This window comes from Protobothrops mucrosquamatus, unplaced genomic scaffold (assembly GCF_001527695.2).
Source record: "Protobothrops mucrosquamatus isolate PMUCROS unplaced genomic scaffold, P.Mucros_1.0 scaffold1869, whole genome shotgun sequence".
Classification (NCBI taxonomy): Eukaryota; Metazoa; Chordata; class Lepidosauria; order Squamata; family Viperidae; genus Protobothrops; species Protobothrops mucrosquamatus.
This window is the reverse complement of record NW_015387998.1, coordinates 101,938-117,254: the sequence shown is the minus strand read 5'-3', so window position 1 is coordinate 117,254 and position 15,317 is coordinate 101,938. Positions and strand designations below refer to the sequence as shown.

General features: G+C 38.0%; 1 protein-coding gene across 1 annotated transcript in view; it reads left to right on the top strand.

Annotated features, from left to right (window-relative positions):
* The window catches only part of CERKL (ceramide kinase like), a 38,769-nt gene that overhangs the window by 13,893 nt on the left and 9,559 nt on the right, over positions 1 to 15,317 (top strand). Inside the window, exons 3-7 of the mRNA XM_015823434.1 lie at positions 3,284 to 3,415; positions 7,842 to 7,905; positions 9,256 to 9,398; positions 13,481 to 13,555; positions 14,052 to 14,229. Of these exons, the coding sequence (XP_015678920.1) occupies positions 3,284 to 3,415; positions 7,842 to 7,905; positions 9,256 to 9,398; positions 13,481 to 13,555; positions 14,052 to 14,229 (592 nt within the window). The remainder of the gene's footprint in view (positions 1 to 3,283; positions 3,416 to 7,841; positions 7,906 to 9,255; positions 9,399 to 13,480; positions 13,556 to 14,051; positions 14,230 to 15,317) is intronic.

Genomic DNA, 15,317 nt, shown 5'->3' with positions numbered 1-15,317 from the left:
AAGCAGCACAGATGTGTGTCTGAGGGTAGCGTCCCTGCTGCCCTAGGAGCCTTTGTTTTCAGAACACCCTGATTAACCCCTACTTTTCATGGTTCATTGATTCATTCACTGATAGATCAAGTTTAAACTAGTGCATATTAGCACATTTGTTACCAGCAAAGGAACAGTTGGCTATAAAAGCACTAGTTCAGTTTAGGGAAGAAAGCTATAATAAATTAAATGTAGGTTCTGATGCTGTCAAAGCTGTACACTAGCTTCTGTATGTTTGCAGTGAGAGCTGAAACTCTTTAACACTTAATATTTAAACATATTAAGTTGTTTATTAAAAGTTGGCAGAATAATCTCATTGGGGAAGAGGAAAATATGTTAGATGATTTTATGAGGTATGCCACCCAGTGTCACTTCTGAGATGGGCAGCTGTAGAAATCAAATAAACTAGGAAATGTTCAGAGTATTATTAATACTTTGATAAGGTTTTTGCTAATTTAAAGTCCAGTGGTATCAACTTGAGTTATTATGATTCATCAGACTAAGGATAAGCGTCGTTTCTGCAAAATCCTGCCCTGGCACTCCCTCCCTTGCCCTCTGTTTAGGTTATTAAATCCAATGACTGAAGCAGCTTACACAAGAAACGAGACGGGCAGCCCTCTTTCCTGTCTCCATACATTGATTGTGTTAGGAACTCAGCTCCCAAACCTAGAACTCTTCTATAGGGTTCCTGATGTTCATTTGATCTGAATCCACTCAGTCCTTTCCTGCTCATTTCCTTAACCCAAAATCTTGGTACTGCCTCAGATGCATTTTTAAAAGTTATTTACAATCCACTTCATTTGTTATGAAGAAAGAGACAATCTCCCCACATTTAGAGATGCAGAGATGAGCGTGAGAGCCTCACACATTGTATCACCCTCCATAAATGAGAGTGATTGTTTGTTGCAGAGGGCCTCTTCTATTTCTTTATTGAAAGCTCTTCAATATATTGTAAACTTTGCTTTTTCTAGGTCTTTAACTGTATGACAACTTCAAGAGATAAAACAACCTGCCTAGTGCAGGTCATTCTTTATGTAAGGCAGATAAAGGAATAAAGTGGAACGCTCGGCGTTTTTCATAATAGTGGAAGAGGTTTAATCAAGTTTGTCTGCCTGATTAATGCTTATCTGAAATGAGCAGTTTTAGTTTTGCAAACTCTATTTGGATTTTTTTTGTTTAATTGGAACAAATAACAGAAAAAAAATCCCAGAATAAAATAGAATTCCCAGTTCTTCAAAAACAGGTATGTTCCTGATTATATTGATGTTTTCTTCATTTCTGAGTTCTATTTTAGGGTCCTTATATATGGAAGGAATGTTACTGAAGCTGTGAGATAATTGGAAATAAGTGATCTTTGCTTACTAAGCACAAATTATCCTGAGAACTATCAGTAAATTGAGAAATACTTTCTGCTTTTCCCACAGATGTATAGGCCTTAAGGATGTAGGGCCATCTGGATTTTAGGGTAGGAGAAGAAAAAAATAACTGACCTAGCTGAATGCTTGAGAGAAGGAGGACCAATAAATTAAACAGTGATTTGGACTCTTTTATATAAGAAAATCTAAATAACCATTCAAGAATAAAATCAATTCACACTTGACAATTATGAATAGATGCAGAAGATTGGTAATGCAAACTTAATGTATGTGAGAAAAGAGGCACAGTTTTCTCCTATAGAATCAATTATTTTCTGTGAAATAAACAGAGAAAATACATTTAACATTAAGGAATAGTCTTTCTTTGTGAATCAGTATGAAATTATAGCCCACAGCACCAAAACTCATGTTCTTGAACCTCGTTGTCTGCTGGCTTCTCTTTAGAGAATAAACCTTGGTGCACCATCAGCCAAACCATCTTTACAAAAATGACAGTACCAAGAATAACTCGTTACAGTGTGTAGACAAAATAATCAAAGAAGCTTACAGGTAGTTCTTGACATACAACCATTCATTTAGTGACTGTTCGAAGTTACAATGGCACTGAAAATGTGACTTTTGACAGGTTTTCACACTTAATGGCCGTTGCAGCATCCCCATGGTTATGTGATCAAAATTGGGTTGCTTGGCAACTGGCATGTATTTGTGACAGTTGCAATGTCCTGGAGTCATGTAATTACCATTTCTATCGTTTCCAGCCAACTTCTGACAAGCAAAATCAATGGGGGGGGGGGAAGCCAGGTTTGTTTAACAACCACATGATTCCCTTATCAACTGCAGTGATTTGTTTAACAACTGTGGCAAAAGTCATAAAATGGGGCGCAACTCATTTAACAATTGCCTCGCTTAGCAATGGAAATTTTGGGCTTAATTGTGGTAAGTTGAGGACTATCTGTACTACTCTGATAAATATATTACTGATTGAGCTAGAATTTCTTAAATTCTTTAGGCTATGATAGGGTTCTCAAGTTAGGCTCTGTTCTCTTACTACATCCATCCAAACTGAAGAAGGGTGCAATTGTGATACTTTAAAAAAATAAAAATTAAAACTTTTTCCTGGGTTTAGGATGGCTAAATCGGAAAGTTAACTCTTGTACTGCAGAACAAATACACGTTTGCTTTTGTGAAATCCCACCAGAAATAAATATGAATAGAATTTGTGATGAATGAAATTAGTTTTGAGATAAAGATAATTAATAATTTATTTTTTTTAAAAAAAATAGGAAAATAACCTCGAAATTTTATTTCAAATGTGAATGAAATTGCGTTGATTTTGCAGATCCTTTCACCTCGTGCCCTTTTTAAAAATCTTTTAATCAAGGGCAGGTTTCTTTTGCACCTGCTCCTTCTGTGTGGTATGATACATAATCTGCAAATCCTGAAAATTGTAGTATCAAATCTCTGCACCAACTGTGAAGGAGTACTATTATCAAATCCTGGCTGAGAGGCACTTCCTCTTATTCTCCCAGGAGACAATTCTCTTCTCACTTTATCACTCTGCCTCTTTTCAGGTTTGAACTATGACCTAAAATCTTTTTTTATTATTATAGCTGCTGCATAATGCTCTTGATGGTGACTGACTCACTTAGAGTAGGTATTGTTAGCTATAAACACACAAGTGGGTCAGCGCTCTAGTTGTATCAGGATTATACTGGAGTTGGATATAAGTAATGAGCATGCTAGCTCCCTCCCCCCCTGCCATGTTTATGAAGAACTCTGAAAGCTGCAGGGTGCCAAAAATGCATAAATATCTGCCTGTTGCCATTGAAACCGTACTTTCTGTTATCAAAGGTGCTGTGACATTTATTTGTTTTTAGGGTTTCCAGATCGGCCAAAGTCATTAAAAGTCTTTATCAATCCAACTAGCCATAAAAAAGAAGCTACTCGGATTTATTATAAGCAAGTTGCTTCCCTCTTCAAACTGGCTGACATCACGACTGACGTTACTGGTAAGATGCTTTAGAGACTTCGGTTTAATCCATTAGTACATTGCACGAGTCGCTAATACCGGAGATATTTGTGTTTCAGTGGATAGGCTGTGACAAAGTATGTCCTACTGAATTTTCTAGGGCAGTGATGGCGAACCTTTTAGAGACTCAGTGCCCAAACTGCAACCCAAAACCCACATGCATCGTCGAGTGCCAGATGGATGTGGCCCATTGGCTGGGTGTGGCTGCGGTGGTAACGGCAGACTGGGTGGGACTAAAAGGTTCTATCAATTCCAACTTTGCAAGACCTTTTTTTTTCCCCGCGAGAAGTTGAAATTGACTGATTGAACCTTTTTTTTTTTTTTTTTTTGCACATGGCAGCGGAGGCCTAAAGCCAAAAGGTTTTATAAAACCCAGCTGAAGGCCTAGGACTGGGGCAATGGCGTGCGTGCCCATAGAGAGGGCTCTGAGTGCCGCCTCTGGCACCCGTGCCATAGGTTCGCACCACTCTTCTAGGCCTTATTTTAGGAGAGGAGATAGATATTAGCATAGTATAAAAGCAGTCTGGCAATCCAGAGACCCGTTTGCACAATCCCTATTGAACAGAGCACATTCTTTATCAGAGGTGGGACTGGTGTCCTATGAAAGTCCCTTTGCCTATTTTTCCTTTTTAAATATTTTCATTTTGGAAATATAATGTTGGCTTTCCCTGATTATTTAAAAGTATTAAATATTTATTGAATGTTAGACAACCCATACTCCTTTGGGTCATCGGAGATATTTCCTTACCTAAATAGAGAAACAGAGTGACCACGGGTGGGCAAAAAAAGCAGAGGGAGTGAGAGCAACTTCTGACTTCCTGCCAGCTTCCCCATTGAGTTACCATGTAGGAAGCGGGCAGGGGGCATCAGAAATCTCCCTCCCTCCCTCCCTCTCCTTTCCTCCCTCCAGTGGATGGCATAGGTTGGGAATGGTGTTTGCAGGGGTTCCTTTCTTCCTTCCCTTCCCATCAGGCAGGCACTGTAAGTGGCTGTAGTTGGATGGAGGAAGGAAGTGAGGGATTGTGTGAGGAGCTTGGAAATTGTCATAGAACGTTGAAAATGATCACATGACTATAGCAGCAGCCCAGCAGCATTGAAGCAGCAGCAGGCTGGCACCAATGAAGCAGCCTCAACTTTCCCAAATTTCATTCCCTTGGGAATCCTGGGTCCTGGGTTTTGGACATATTCTGTAAGTTAGCCCCTTTGAGGTACCTTGGTTCAAAAATGGTATGCCTCATGTTACAGCTGGTTTAATCTATTGCGGCAAATTATTACTAGTTTTAAAGTAGAAGTGAATTAAACTTTTTAAATTGAGATGTTCACATTAAACATACGCCATATATTAAAATTCTGTGATATGTAATAATAATTCAAAGAGTACTGCTGGGTTTATTGGCTAGCACTCCTCCTACAGGAGAATTCAACAAATTACAAGGATGTCGGGTTTATTGAAGTAGTTATTTTTGCAACAGTATAATTTGATAATCTTCTTACATTGACAATCACATAGGAATATATTCTTCCAAATAATAAACAATGAACTATTTAAACATATCAATTTAAAATAATTGTTTTTCACATATTTGAGTTCATGGTACAATAAAAATAAGTTAACTAGACTATAATTATTTTTTGTAGTTTTAGGGTTAAGTTAATTAGATTATAATAAATGTTTGTGGCTTAAAACCTTGTAAAGCATGCAACCATAGAAATAACTCAATTCTGAAGCTTTGTAGTCCAGGCAGTTTAGCTTTGGCAGACTTGATTACTTTTACATCCTGGAGTTTCCCCTAGGATGAGTCATAATTAAAATTAACAATATTTCCTGCTTCATATGCAATAACAAAGCAGTTGAAAACAAGAGCAAATACTTCATATCATCTTATTGCACTACCAAAATGGGCTTGTATTTTGAAGGGCAGCAAAGCATCATGTTCCAGCATACTCTATCTCAGTGGTGGCGAACCTATGGCACGGGTGCCAGAGGCGGCACTCAGAGCCCTCTCTGTGGGCACACACGCCATCGCCCCAGTCCTAGGCCTTCAGCTGGGTTTTATAAAACCTTTTTGCTTTAGGCCTCCGCCGCCGTGTGCAAAAAAGGTTCAATCAATCAATCAATTTCAACTTCTTGCGTGAAAAAAAAAGATCTTGCAAAGTTGGAATTGATTGATTGAACTTTTTAGTCCCACCCAGTCTACCGTTACCACCACAGCCACACCCACCCAATGGGCCACACCCACCCAATGGGCCACACCCACCCGGCACCCGACGATGCATAAGTGGGTTTGGGGTTGCAGTTTGGGCACTCGGTCTCTAAAAGGTTCGCCATCACTGCTCTATCTCATTGCAGTCAGCTCTTTGCTGTGTATTGTTTTCTATTTGTTCTCTTTGATTCAGCAAGAGAAAAAGGATGTATGACTTTGTTATATTAATTATTCAGTAGTCAATAGATTGGAATGTATCATTCAGTCTGTTGTATCCATTAAGTTCTGTTCTCTAGGCAACTAAGCCAGTTTGATGTGATAGTTAAGGCACTAGGCTAGAATGGGTGGGTGATGGGCCAATTCCTCTCTCTCAGCTCCAGGAAACAAGCCATGGCAAAAATCTTGTCAAGAACACTACAGGGACTAGTCAAGGCAATTGCCAGGAATCAACACTTATTTGAAGGTGCACACATACAGGTAATTGGAAAGTTATGGCTGAGCTATAAATATATCTTCCCAATGTTTATGTATCCCAGTGATACATAAAATCACTGTATTGTTATTTGAACGTTCTATCAACTCATCTGCTCAGCTTTGAAGTATGAACAGGGAATGATCGTGTTAAAGTGCTGCTTCTGGGCTTTGCACAATATTGCTCTGGCCTTTAAGGTTTGGATATGGTGTGACACAGGCAGTGCTAATTTTAAATGATATTATTTGATACAGTAATTTGTTTACTCACCCTTAAAACATTTTACTTACTATAATGAATTAGGTGAGCTGCAAAAATAAATCATATTAATTTATTACATTTATTAAACTATAACATGTAAAAATATTAAAGCATATTGATGTTGGAATTTTACAATGATGCTTCATTTATCCATTGAATTTAAACATCTACAAAAGCACTGGAAATGATGGAACACACTACACCAAAGACAGCTAAGCATGAAATATTAATGCAATCTTGGATATAGTAATGTACATTGTTACACAAAAAATCCATCTGGAATTGTCTTATCAGTCACCAGAAACTTTTGACGAGTGGCTACAGCTGGGCTGCCTCTTCTGGCAACCATGGCCTAGAAAATTGTACATGTGGTTATAACATCTGCATTATGCCACTTAATTCTTTATTTGCTGATGTTTATTGTACTGCATATAATAGCAACCAACATCAGCAATATACATTTAAAGATTCATTTCCTCTGAGGCCACAAATTCTGATGTCTATGTGATCCATCAGCTTCTTATATTATTTTGTTACCAGGTTCCCAGCTTTCTTCTTTCTTCTTTACTTTCTCCATTTTCATTTATTTGTTCAAATTGAGGCCAATATTTATCTTTTATATAATAATAACTAAGATAAAGGGATTATATGTAGTAGAACTATTTCTATTAGAAATAAAATCTGTTTTCTCTTGTTATAAAAGAACAAACAAGAGGCAGATGCAAAAGGTTGTATTTATCATGGAAGCTTATAGTATCTCAGGATTCTTTTAATCTAGAAATATGTTTTCTAATATATTACAAGAGTTAAGTTGAGCTCATTACTCTATCATACAAAATCTCAGAAAGTTTGTCAATTCAAATTTTCAACATTTCATCAGCAAAGTTCTAATAAAAGAAACCATTTTGTAGTTGGAAGAAATCATACTGTACCTGATTAGTTAAATCATTAAGTTTTAGAAACTCTTGCCAATGTGCTGTGAATCAACCTATCAACAACGGTGTGCGAAATGTTTTGAACGACCCATTTTGCATTTGAAACCATTGTTTCAAATTCAAAACAGCTGCTTGCATTTGAAATAGGTGATTTTGATTGTTTCGGTAATATTTTAAATTCTGAATATTTAAAAGACTCCAAAATGATTAAAATATCCCATCCTTACAAATGCCTTATATAAGAAAGAAACCACCAGGCAGATATTGCTGAGGATATGTTGTAACTGGGGGCATAATGCTCAAAAGTCTATTCTTTTGCAGAATATCCCAGAGCACACAGAGAAATTCCCAGAGGATGGGCTCCAGCATGAGTCTGAAAGCTCAGAAGACAAAACTTCTGGTCCCGCTGACCGATCCAGATTGGATCCTTTAAGAATTGTCTACCTTTAAGAAGTTCAATACTGCTGAAATGGGCATTAATTGTTTTAATCTTACAATGAATTATAACGGGGTCTTTCTTTTTGCATACCGTAGTTACTGAATATGAAGGTCATGCTCTTACACTGCTCAAGGAATGTGACTTAAATTCTTTCCATGGGTAAGAATTTTTAATTTTTTTTCTTCTTATTTAAGAATGCTGTTAATTTGGGAAAAAGGCAACTGAGCACCAGTCTTTTTTTTACAATTTGTGAAATGTGTGCATTTGTTTCTTTGTTTATATCCTGTCCAAATTACACAGACTCTGTGTAGCTCACATAAAATTATACTACCATAGAACAATTTAGAATAGTACAGGGGTGTCAAACTCAATTTCATTACCGGCCACATCAGCATTATGGTTGCCCTCAAAGGGCCAGATGGGTGTGGCTGGCTGGGTGTGGCCAGGTTGCCATGATTAGGTAGGCGTGGCTGGGTAGGTGCAGCCAGCTCAGTCCCACTTCCCTGAGGGGGTGTTTGGCCACGCTTACCTCCTCAAGGCTGCTGCTGCTGTGCTCAGCTCACCCAGCCAGCCACACCCACCCAGCCAGGTTGCTCTTGGTGGATATGGGAGGGCACTGGAGGGGTGAGGCTCACAGTGCCGCTTTGAGGTAGCTGCTTCATCCGATGGGTGGTGACAGTGGCTTCCCCTCTGAGCTCACAAGCATCCCAGGCTGGAAGAGAGCGGAGGGGCGGCAGGGCTACTGCTGCTGCCAGTGCTGCTGCTGCATAGGTGAGGCAGGTGGCGGGGTGGGGCGGGACAGGGTGGTCTGGCTGCGGGATGCTAAGGTGCATGGGTGCAGTGCAGGTGGGACAGGGCTGAGCGTGGCTTATTGGATGCCCAGAGCTCACATCCAGCTGGCCATATGCTGCCGGCCATTGAGTGGCTGAGGGGCCAATGAGCTGCAGCTGTTGCTGGGCACTGCCAGCCCTCGCGCACTTGCTGCCTCCTATGCGTCTTGCGCAGGCCACACCCGCCCCAGCTCCGCAAAGGCAAAAAATGTGTTACCTCACAATACATCACATGACACAATTGAGTTTGACACACGTGGTCTAAGGCATTTCATCTGATAGAATTCATGTCTTTTTTACAAATATTTAATGAGTTTTTGAAAAATTAATTACTGTTACAAATGGGATGGCTTTTTAATTATAATGAGAATGGCGGTATTTTATATAATTCATTATTAGGACGCAATGCAGATTGTTGGTAGAGAAAATTGGAAAAAAGGATTGCAAAGGAGGAAATTGGGTGATTTTTTCTTAAAAAAATGTATATTGGGTGACCATTCTTATTAGACTTCACTAATAAAAAAAAAGTCAATGTGGAAGTTATTTAGTTTGTAGAGATAAAAATTAAACTTGAGTAATAAGCTATCTGGAAAAGATAATACATTTGTAGTAATATCTAATTCTTGACTCTAAATTGTCTTACTGTACGTGTATTATTTTACAATTCATTATTTTGTAGGGTGGTTTGTGTTGGTGGAGATGGCACTGTTAGTGAGATTGCTCATGGTCTTTTGGTTAGAGCCCAGATGGATGCTGGAAAGAACTGTGACAATGCACTTGTACCAGTCAAATCACAACTTCCACTTGGGATAATACCAGCAGGTAAGAGTGCATAGTTATTAATATGAAGAAGGTTGCATGAATAAGAAACACTACTAGATTTGAAAATAGGTACAGTATTATGATTTTTGAAAAATGCATATTGTTTTGCTGTTATTTTCTTATCTTTTGCTTCAGATGAACCCATGATACGTGGCTTGGCTTGTTAATTCAGTAGTCTTTAGCTATGGGAATTATTTCCTTTGTCATTCTCACACATTTAAGTATGGTTCTTATAAAATCAGTCCTTGCCCATAATGTAAGAACCATTTATAGAAGTACAGTGTAGTAAACATACTGGTCTCTGTTTCATTTTATGAACAATGCTGAAAAAACAGCACACCTGAACCACCTTGGTTAATCGTGGAGAGATCCATGTGCAACTCTGTGAGAAGGTCCTTCTACAGCTTAATCTATTAAAAGGTGTCAGATAATTCATATTACTCATCAACTATAATGATTTAGAGGCAATGTTCTATCTATGTGCTACTTCATCAGTTCAAAAGTAAAATTTTAACACAAAGAGAAGATTGCCATTCTTTCTCCCTTTTCCTTATATGATACACAAGGAGAAAAAGAATCAGTGCTCCTGGGGGGATGATACATGTCTTTCTCTGTTTTGTGCATTTCCAATTGACAAATAAAGGTATTTTCGGAGTAGGAGTAAATTGGTTGGTAGGTGAGAAACGTGAAATTATGTAAATTATAAGAAAGAAAGTAACTGATTAAACACCCTGATTGTAGCTGGTAGAAAATTGGTCTAAACAGAATGAGATGGCACTTTCCCAGCATTTTACTCTCTGTCTTTTAAAGTTTTTTAGTTACTGGTATTTTAAGTAGAGGTGTATCAGGAGTGAGTGAGAAATTTTGTGTCATTATAGATATGTGACACAAATAAAAGCTCTCTCTCACTTTTGTCAGGCAAGAAGGAAGTAAAATTTTAAAAAAATTGTTGAGCATAATACATCTATTAATTTTTAAGTTTGTTTTAAATTTAGTCAAGGTAGACTATAGTAGCCTATAATCCAAAGACTATAAAGTAGTTTTTTTCCCTATTGAAAATTGTTGGTATTAGAATCTTTGTTTCATATATTTTTGGAAATTATAAATGACTAAATATAAATTTAACTGTAAAAATAGAATTTTGAGGAAGGTGTTTATATGACCCGTTTCCTAAATTTTAATAGGGAATGTATACTAAATTGTTGTTTCCCATATGTATATCCTCACATACATCCTACTTACTTGGGCAAACGTGTCTGTATGAGTTGAGATCTATATCAAATAAATTTATACTACAGACAAAAGAGATCAGATGAAGGATGGCTACAATTGACTTGCTGCCCTTTTAGAATAGTGTTTGTCTCTACTTAGTTCCTTAGCTTTTATTCACATAAAATATGAATATGAATGATAGCTAAGGAATTCAATAGATATTCTTGAATAAGGAGTGAACGAAATTAGAAAGACAAGGGAAAAAGAATGTAATTGCCATAAAACAAAAGAAATTTATATATTGACTATATAATCTTTCAGCTTTAAATCACTCATTTGCAATGTATTTCTGCTTCCAATTAATTTGTGGAGAGTAAAATATTGTTATGAGATTTAGCTTCCATTATGCATAAAGCATCATAGTGTTGGTGCAGTTTTCATGAGACTCTTAGATATGCATGACTAGGAAGTCATTACATCACATTTATCTATTTGGATGTGGGACACATTAACAGACTTATGAATATTCATGATGTCTGGTTAATTAAGTTAATTGTTCTGCAGGATTGCTTATACTTCCAAGGACATTTCCCTTCACAATTTCTGTCTGGTACCTTATCAGTCACGCTTTACATACACTACAGATACTTTTGTCTTTACTCTTGCTGTTTGGTATTCTTGGGAATGAAAATTGGTTAGTAAGTTATTATTAGCATTAAACAGAAAAGATTGTAGATTGTATCACTTCTTAGAATATATGTTTGGAACATGGTGTGAGAAAAATGGCCACAGATTAAACATTTCTATGATAGCTATTAATAAGTTGTTCTTAATATTGCTACTCAGAGCGATCACTAGGGAAATAAAATTTTAATTCTCCCAAGAAGTAAGTAGCCTTTATTTTCAGTTATGTGTCAAATATTGTAAGTATAAAAGCTTGCAATTGTAAAGATTTGATCAATATTTATTATATACTAATACCGTTTCAGTGCCAAATAAAAGTTAATCAACAGAATAGCAATTATAATGATAAATAAAACTGATGTACTACTAAAACTCTTGTTTCTGTAACCTTTAACTGGGTGAAATAGTGTATCGTAAGGGAAGAACTGAGTGAAATGGTGTATCATAAGGGAAAAATGTTTGTTTCATATATTTTTGCAAAACGTAAATGACTAAAACTGAGTTCAACTGTAAAATTAGAATTTTGAGGGAGATTTTTTTTATATGACCTACCTTCTAAATTTTAATAGGGAGAGTTCAAATGGGCTAACTTACAGAATGCATCCATGAATCCCAAGGGAATGAAATTTGGAGAAACTGTGGCTGCTTTAGTGCTGCTGGGCTGTTGCTGCAATCATGTGATGCTCATTTTGAATTTTTCAACCATCCCTCGCTTTCTCCCCCTACCAGCAGCAGCCACCTACCTGCCTGTTTGGAAGGAAAGGAGAGGAATAGGAAAAGAGGGAGGAAGGAAGGGATCCCAAGCATCCTTCTCAGTCCACTCCACCTCTCTGCATGCTTCCCCAACTATGCACCCCCCTTAACCTGGATGGCCCCTCTCACACACCCCTGCAACCTTCCCCCCTTTCTTGACCTGTGTTGGCCTTGTGCACCCTATCCTATGAGTCACACACCCGTCTTGACTCATGTGGCACCTCTCATGCACCTCCTGAATCCCTCCCTACATGGCAAGAGCCACTTACCTGCCTGCTGGCTTTGGATTTGCAGCTTCCTTCTGGCTTCCCCATTGACTTCCTACAAGCTTCCCACAAGCAAAATAAATGGGGAATCCAACAGGAATAGGAGGGAGGGAGGGAAGATTTCCAATGCTCCCTGCAGCTTTCCGCAAGGAAACTCAGTGGGAAAGCTAGCAGGAAGAAGGACATTTCTCAGTTCCCATTGCTCTTTTGCCCACCTGTGATCATTTTAGGCAATGATCTCTTAGGTTAGGCAATATCTCTGAAAAGTTAACTCAATAGGGCAAGGGATATCTAGCAACATATAATTCTCAATCTTTGCTTAGAGAAGAAAAGTATATGAAATTATTAGTTAGGATTTGAATCAGAAGTACAAATACTTTGTTCATACATCGCAATAAAGTGTTATTTACTTAATTGATGAACAACAGCTGGCTCACATAGAGCAATAGGTCAAACCAATAAATAGGCCCAAACTGCTTAAATTATGATTTCTGGGGTCTTAATAACATAGTTTACTAAATTCAAAACTCAAATTGGAACTCCTTCAGTACAATTATCCTGACTTTATTAAGTACTCTTATTTGCAAAATCATTATTATATTCAATGTCATTAAACTTTTTTGGTTCTTTATACTTAACTGTGGGAGTTCACTTTTGTTCTCTACCCAAAACAATCAGAACTTGGCTTGTTTTGAAGATCCCAAGGCACAGATCTTGGCACAGAAAAATAAATCCTACCAAGTAGTTATTTAAAAATAAGCATTTCATTGATTCAGTTAGTGCAGAAATGGAATAACAGTTTTTAATAGTGGCATCTGCAAAATCAAAATATAAATGAAGAATGAGTTCAATGTTATACCTTAAATAGTTAGATCCTCACTTGAATTAAATGCTCAAGACTGAGAAAAAATATGGTCAATAAACATAATCTGATTGTTGAGTTCACAACTGTGCCATTGATAAAAATGCATGTTTAGATACAGAAGCAAGCCATAGTTTATTAAATCTTTCTTTAATCTTTCTTTACTCTAATTTGGAGATCTTTCTACGTTTGTAAATTTTGTTTAACAATTCTTCATGCTGATTTAGAGAATGTATCCATAAATATTCTCCTACAAAGAAGTTTCACTTTGCTTTTTTTTGTTATTCTCTCTTTAATATTTACAGGTTCCACCAATATTTTGGCACATACTCTGAATGGAATCCAACACACACAAACAGCAACCTTTCATATAATATTGGGTAAGTATTGCATATAATATTGGGTATGTATCTGAAATCTTAGAAAGGAATAGAATAATAAATATCCAGTGGCCTTGCTTTTTATACATGGAATAAAAAAGAATTATAATCATAAAATTATGATTAAGATCTTCTATGGGATGGAACGTGCTTTTTGGAATGCTCTGTCCCCTGCTTTTGTTTATTTTTATTTATATAGCTGTTTTTAATTTATTGCAATGTGACAGTTGTATTGGGTGCTGTTTTCATTGACAGTATGTGTCCCATTTAAGTGCCATATGTGCTGTGGTAGTCCCTCGGGGGATCATGCGGTACACTCCTCTTGATTTATACAAACACAGGAGTGCACTGTGCATCTTGTATAAAATTATGTTCTAGGATTTTGATCCTCCAGCCCCTATATAATTAACGTACAATAGAATTAGGAAATGAGTTCCCTTATAAAATGTACATATACATATGTATACATGCGTTTATATTAATGCTACAATTTTAGGGCATCTAAAGTCAGTGGATATGTGCACTTTCAGTAGCCCTATCAAGCTACTTCGCTTTGGATTCTCTTCTATGTTTGGCTTTGGATCAAGGACCCTCGCTTTGGCTGAAAAGCACCGTTGGATTCCACCAAATCAGCGTAAAGATTTTGCTGTAATCAAGACCCTAGCAAGCCTCAAGTAAGATGAATTTGAAATCGTTGTTGCATTAATCTAGGAACAAGTAATTATGTGGTACAAATTAGATTACATGGATTCTAGTTTTAGCAAATTACAAAAATGGTAAAATAACAGTTTTACGTCGTGGTGAAGAGAAAACAGCAGCCTTCTTGTGAGAAAGCCATAGCACGAGTGCCTGCAGATTCAGTGTCTGCTAAGCGTAAGGCTGAAGAAAGCGGGGGGGGGGGAGTGTTGGAGAAGAAGAAGGTTGAGGGCGATGGCAGATGCCAGAGGATGACAAAGAGAAGCCTACAGAGAAAGCACCTGCTGGATGATCAGGCCTCTATAAACAAACTCCCCCACCCTTCTGTGCTTCCTGGCTGGGATTCAGTCCATCGCCAGGCAGAGGGAAGAGGGCTGGTTCCTCATGCTGGAAAGCCTTCCTTGGAGGAAAAGAAGGGACCGGAGGCTGTTCAAATAATGGCACTGCTGGTGTGAGAGCAGGTGAACAATCCTCAAACTGCTGCTGTCAGATCCACTTAGTTTCTTGGTTAGTTATTTTATTTTGACTGTTACTGTGAGTTATTGGTTTGGACTGCTGGATCACTTTATGTTTTCAACCCCTTGAGTGCTCAAGGAACTGGAAAGAATAAACATCAGTACGTTCTCTATGTCTTGGAGAGTTTCTGTTATTCACCAGTCAGCTCTTTACCTCTGTGTTTACAAGGATCTCTGCCACGTAGGTTAATGGCTAACGTTAAGGAATAATTCTGTACCCGTCTGCCCATCCATGGCCATCTCGCTCTTTCCCTTTCAGTAAGTAGTGTTATGCAGAGTGAGAAGTGGTGAGCTAAAAAAAAGGCAGGAGTTAAGAGAAGAAAAAGGATTTCTAACTAAATGTAGTCTACAGCAGTGGTTCTTAACCTGGGCGGTACCGCCCCCCAGGGGGCGATTTCATTTTTCAGGGGGGCGATGGAATGAAAAGGGGCGGCGTGGGGGCGATGGAATGAAAAGGGGGCGATAGGGGGGCGATGGAGCAAGATGTTTTGGGGACACTTTTGAGCCTTCCCCTGCAGCTCCGAGCGTCCTCCGCCATTTGTAGAGAGAGA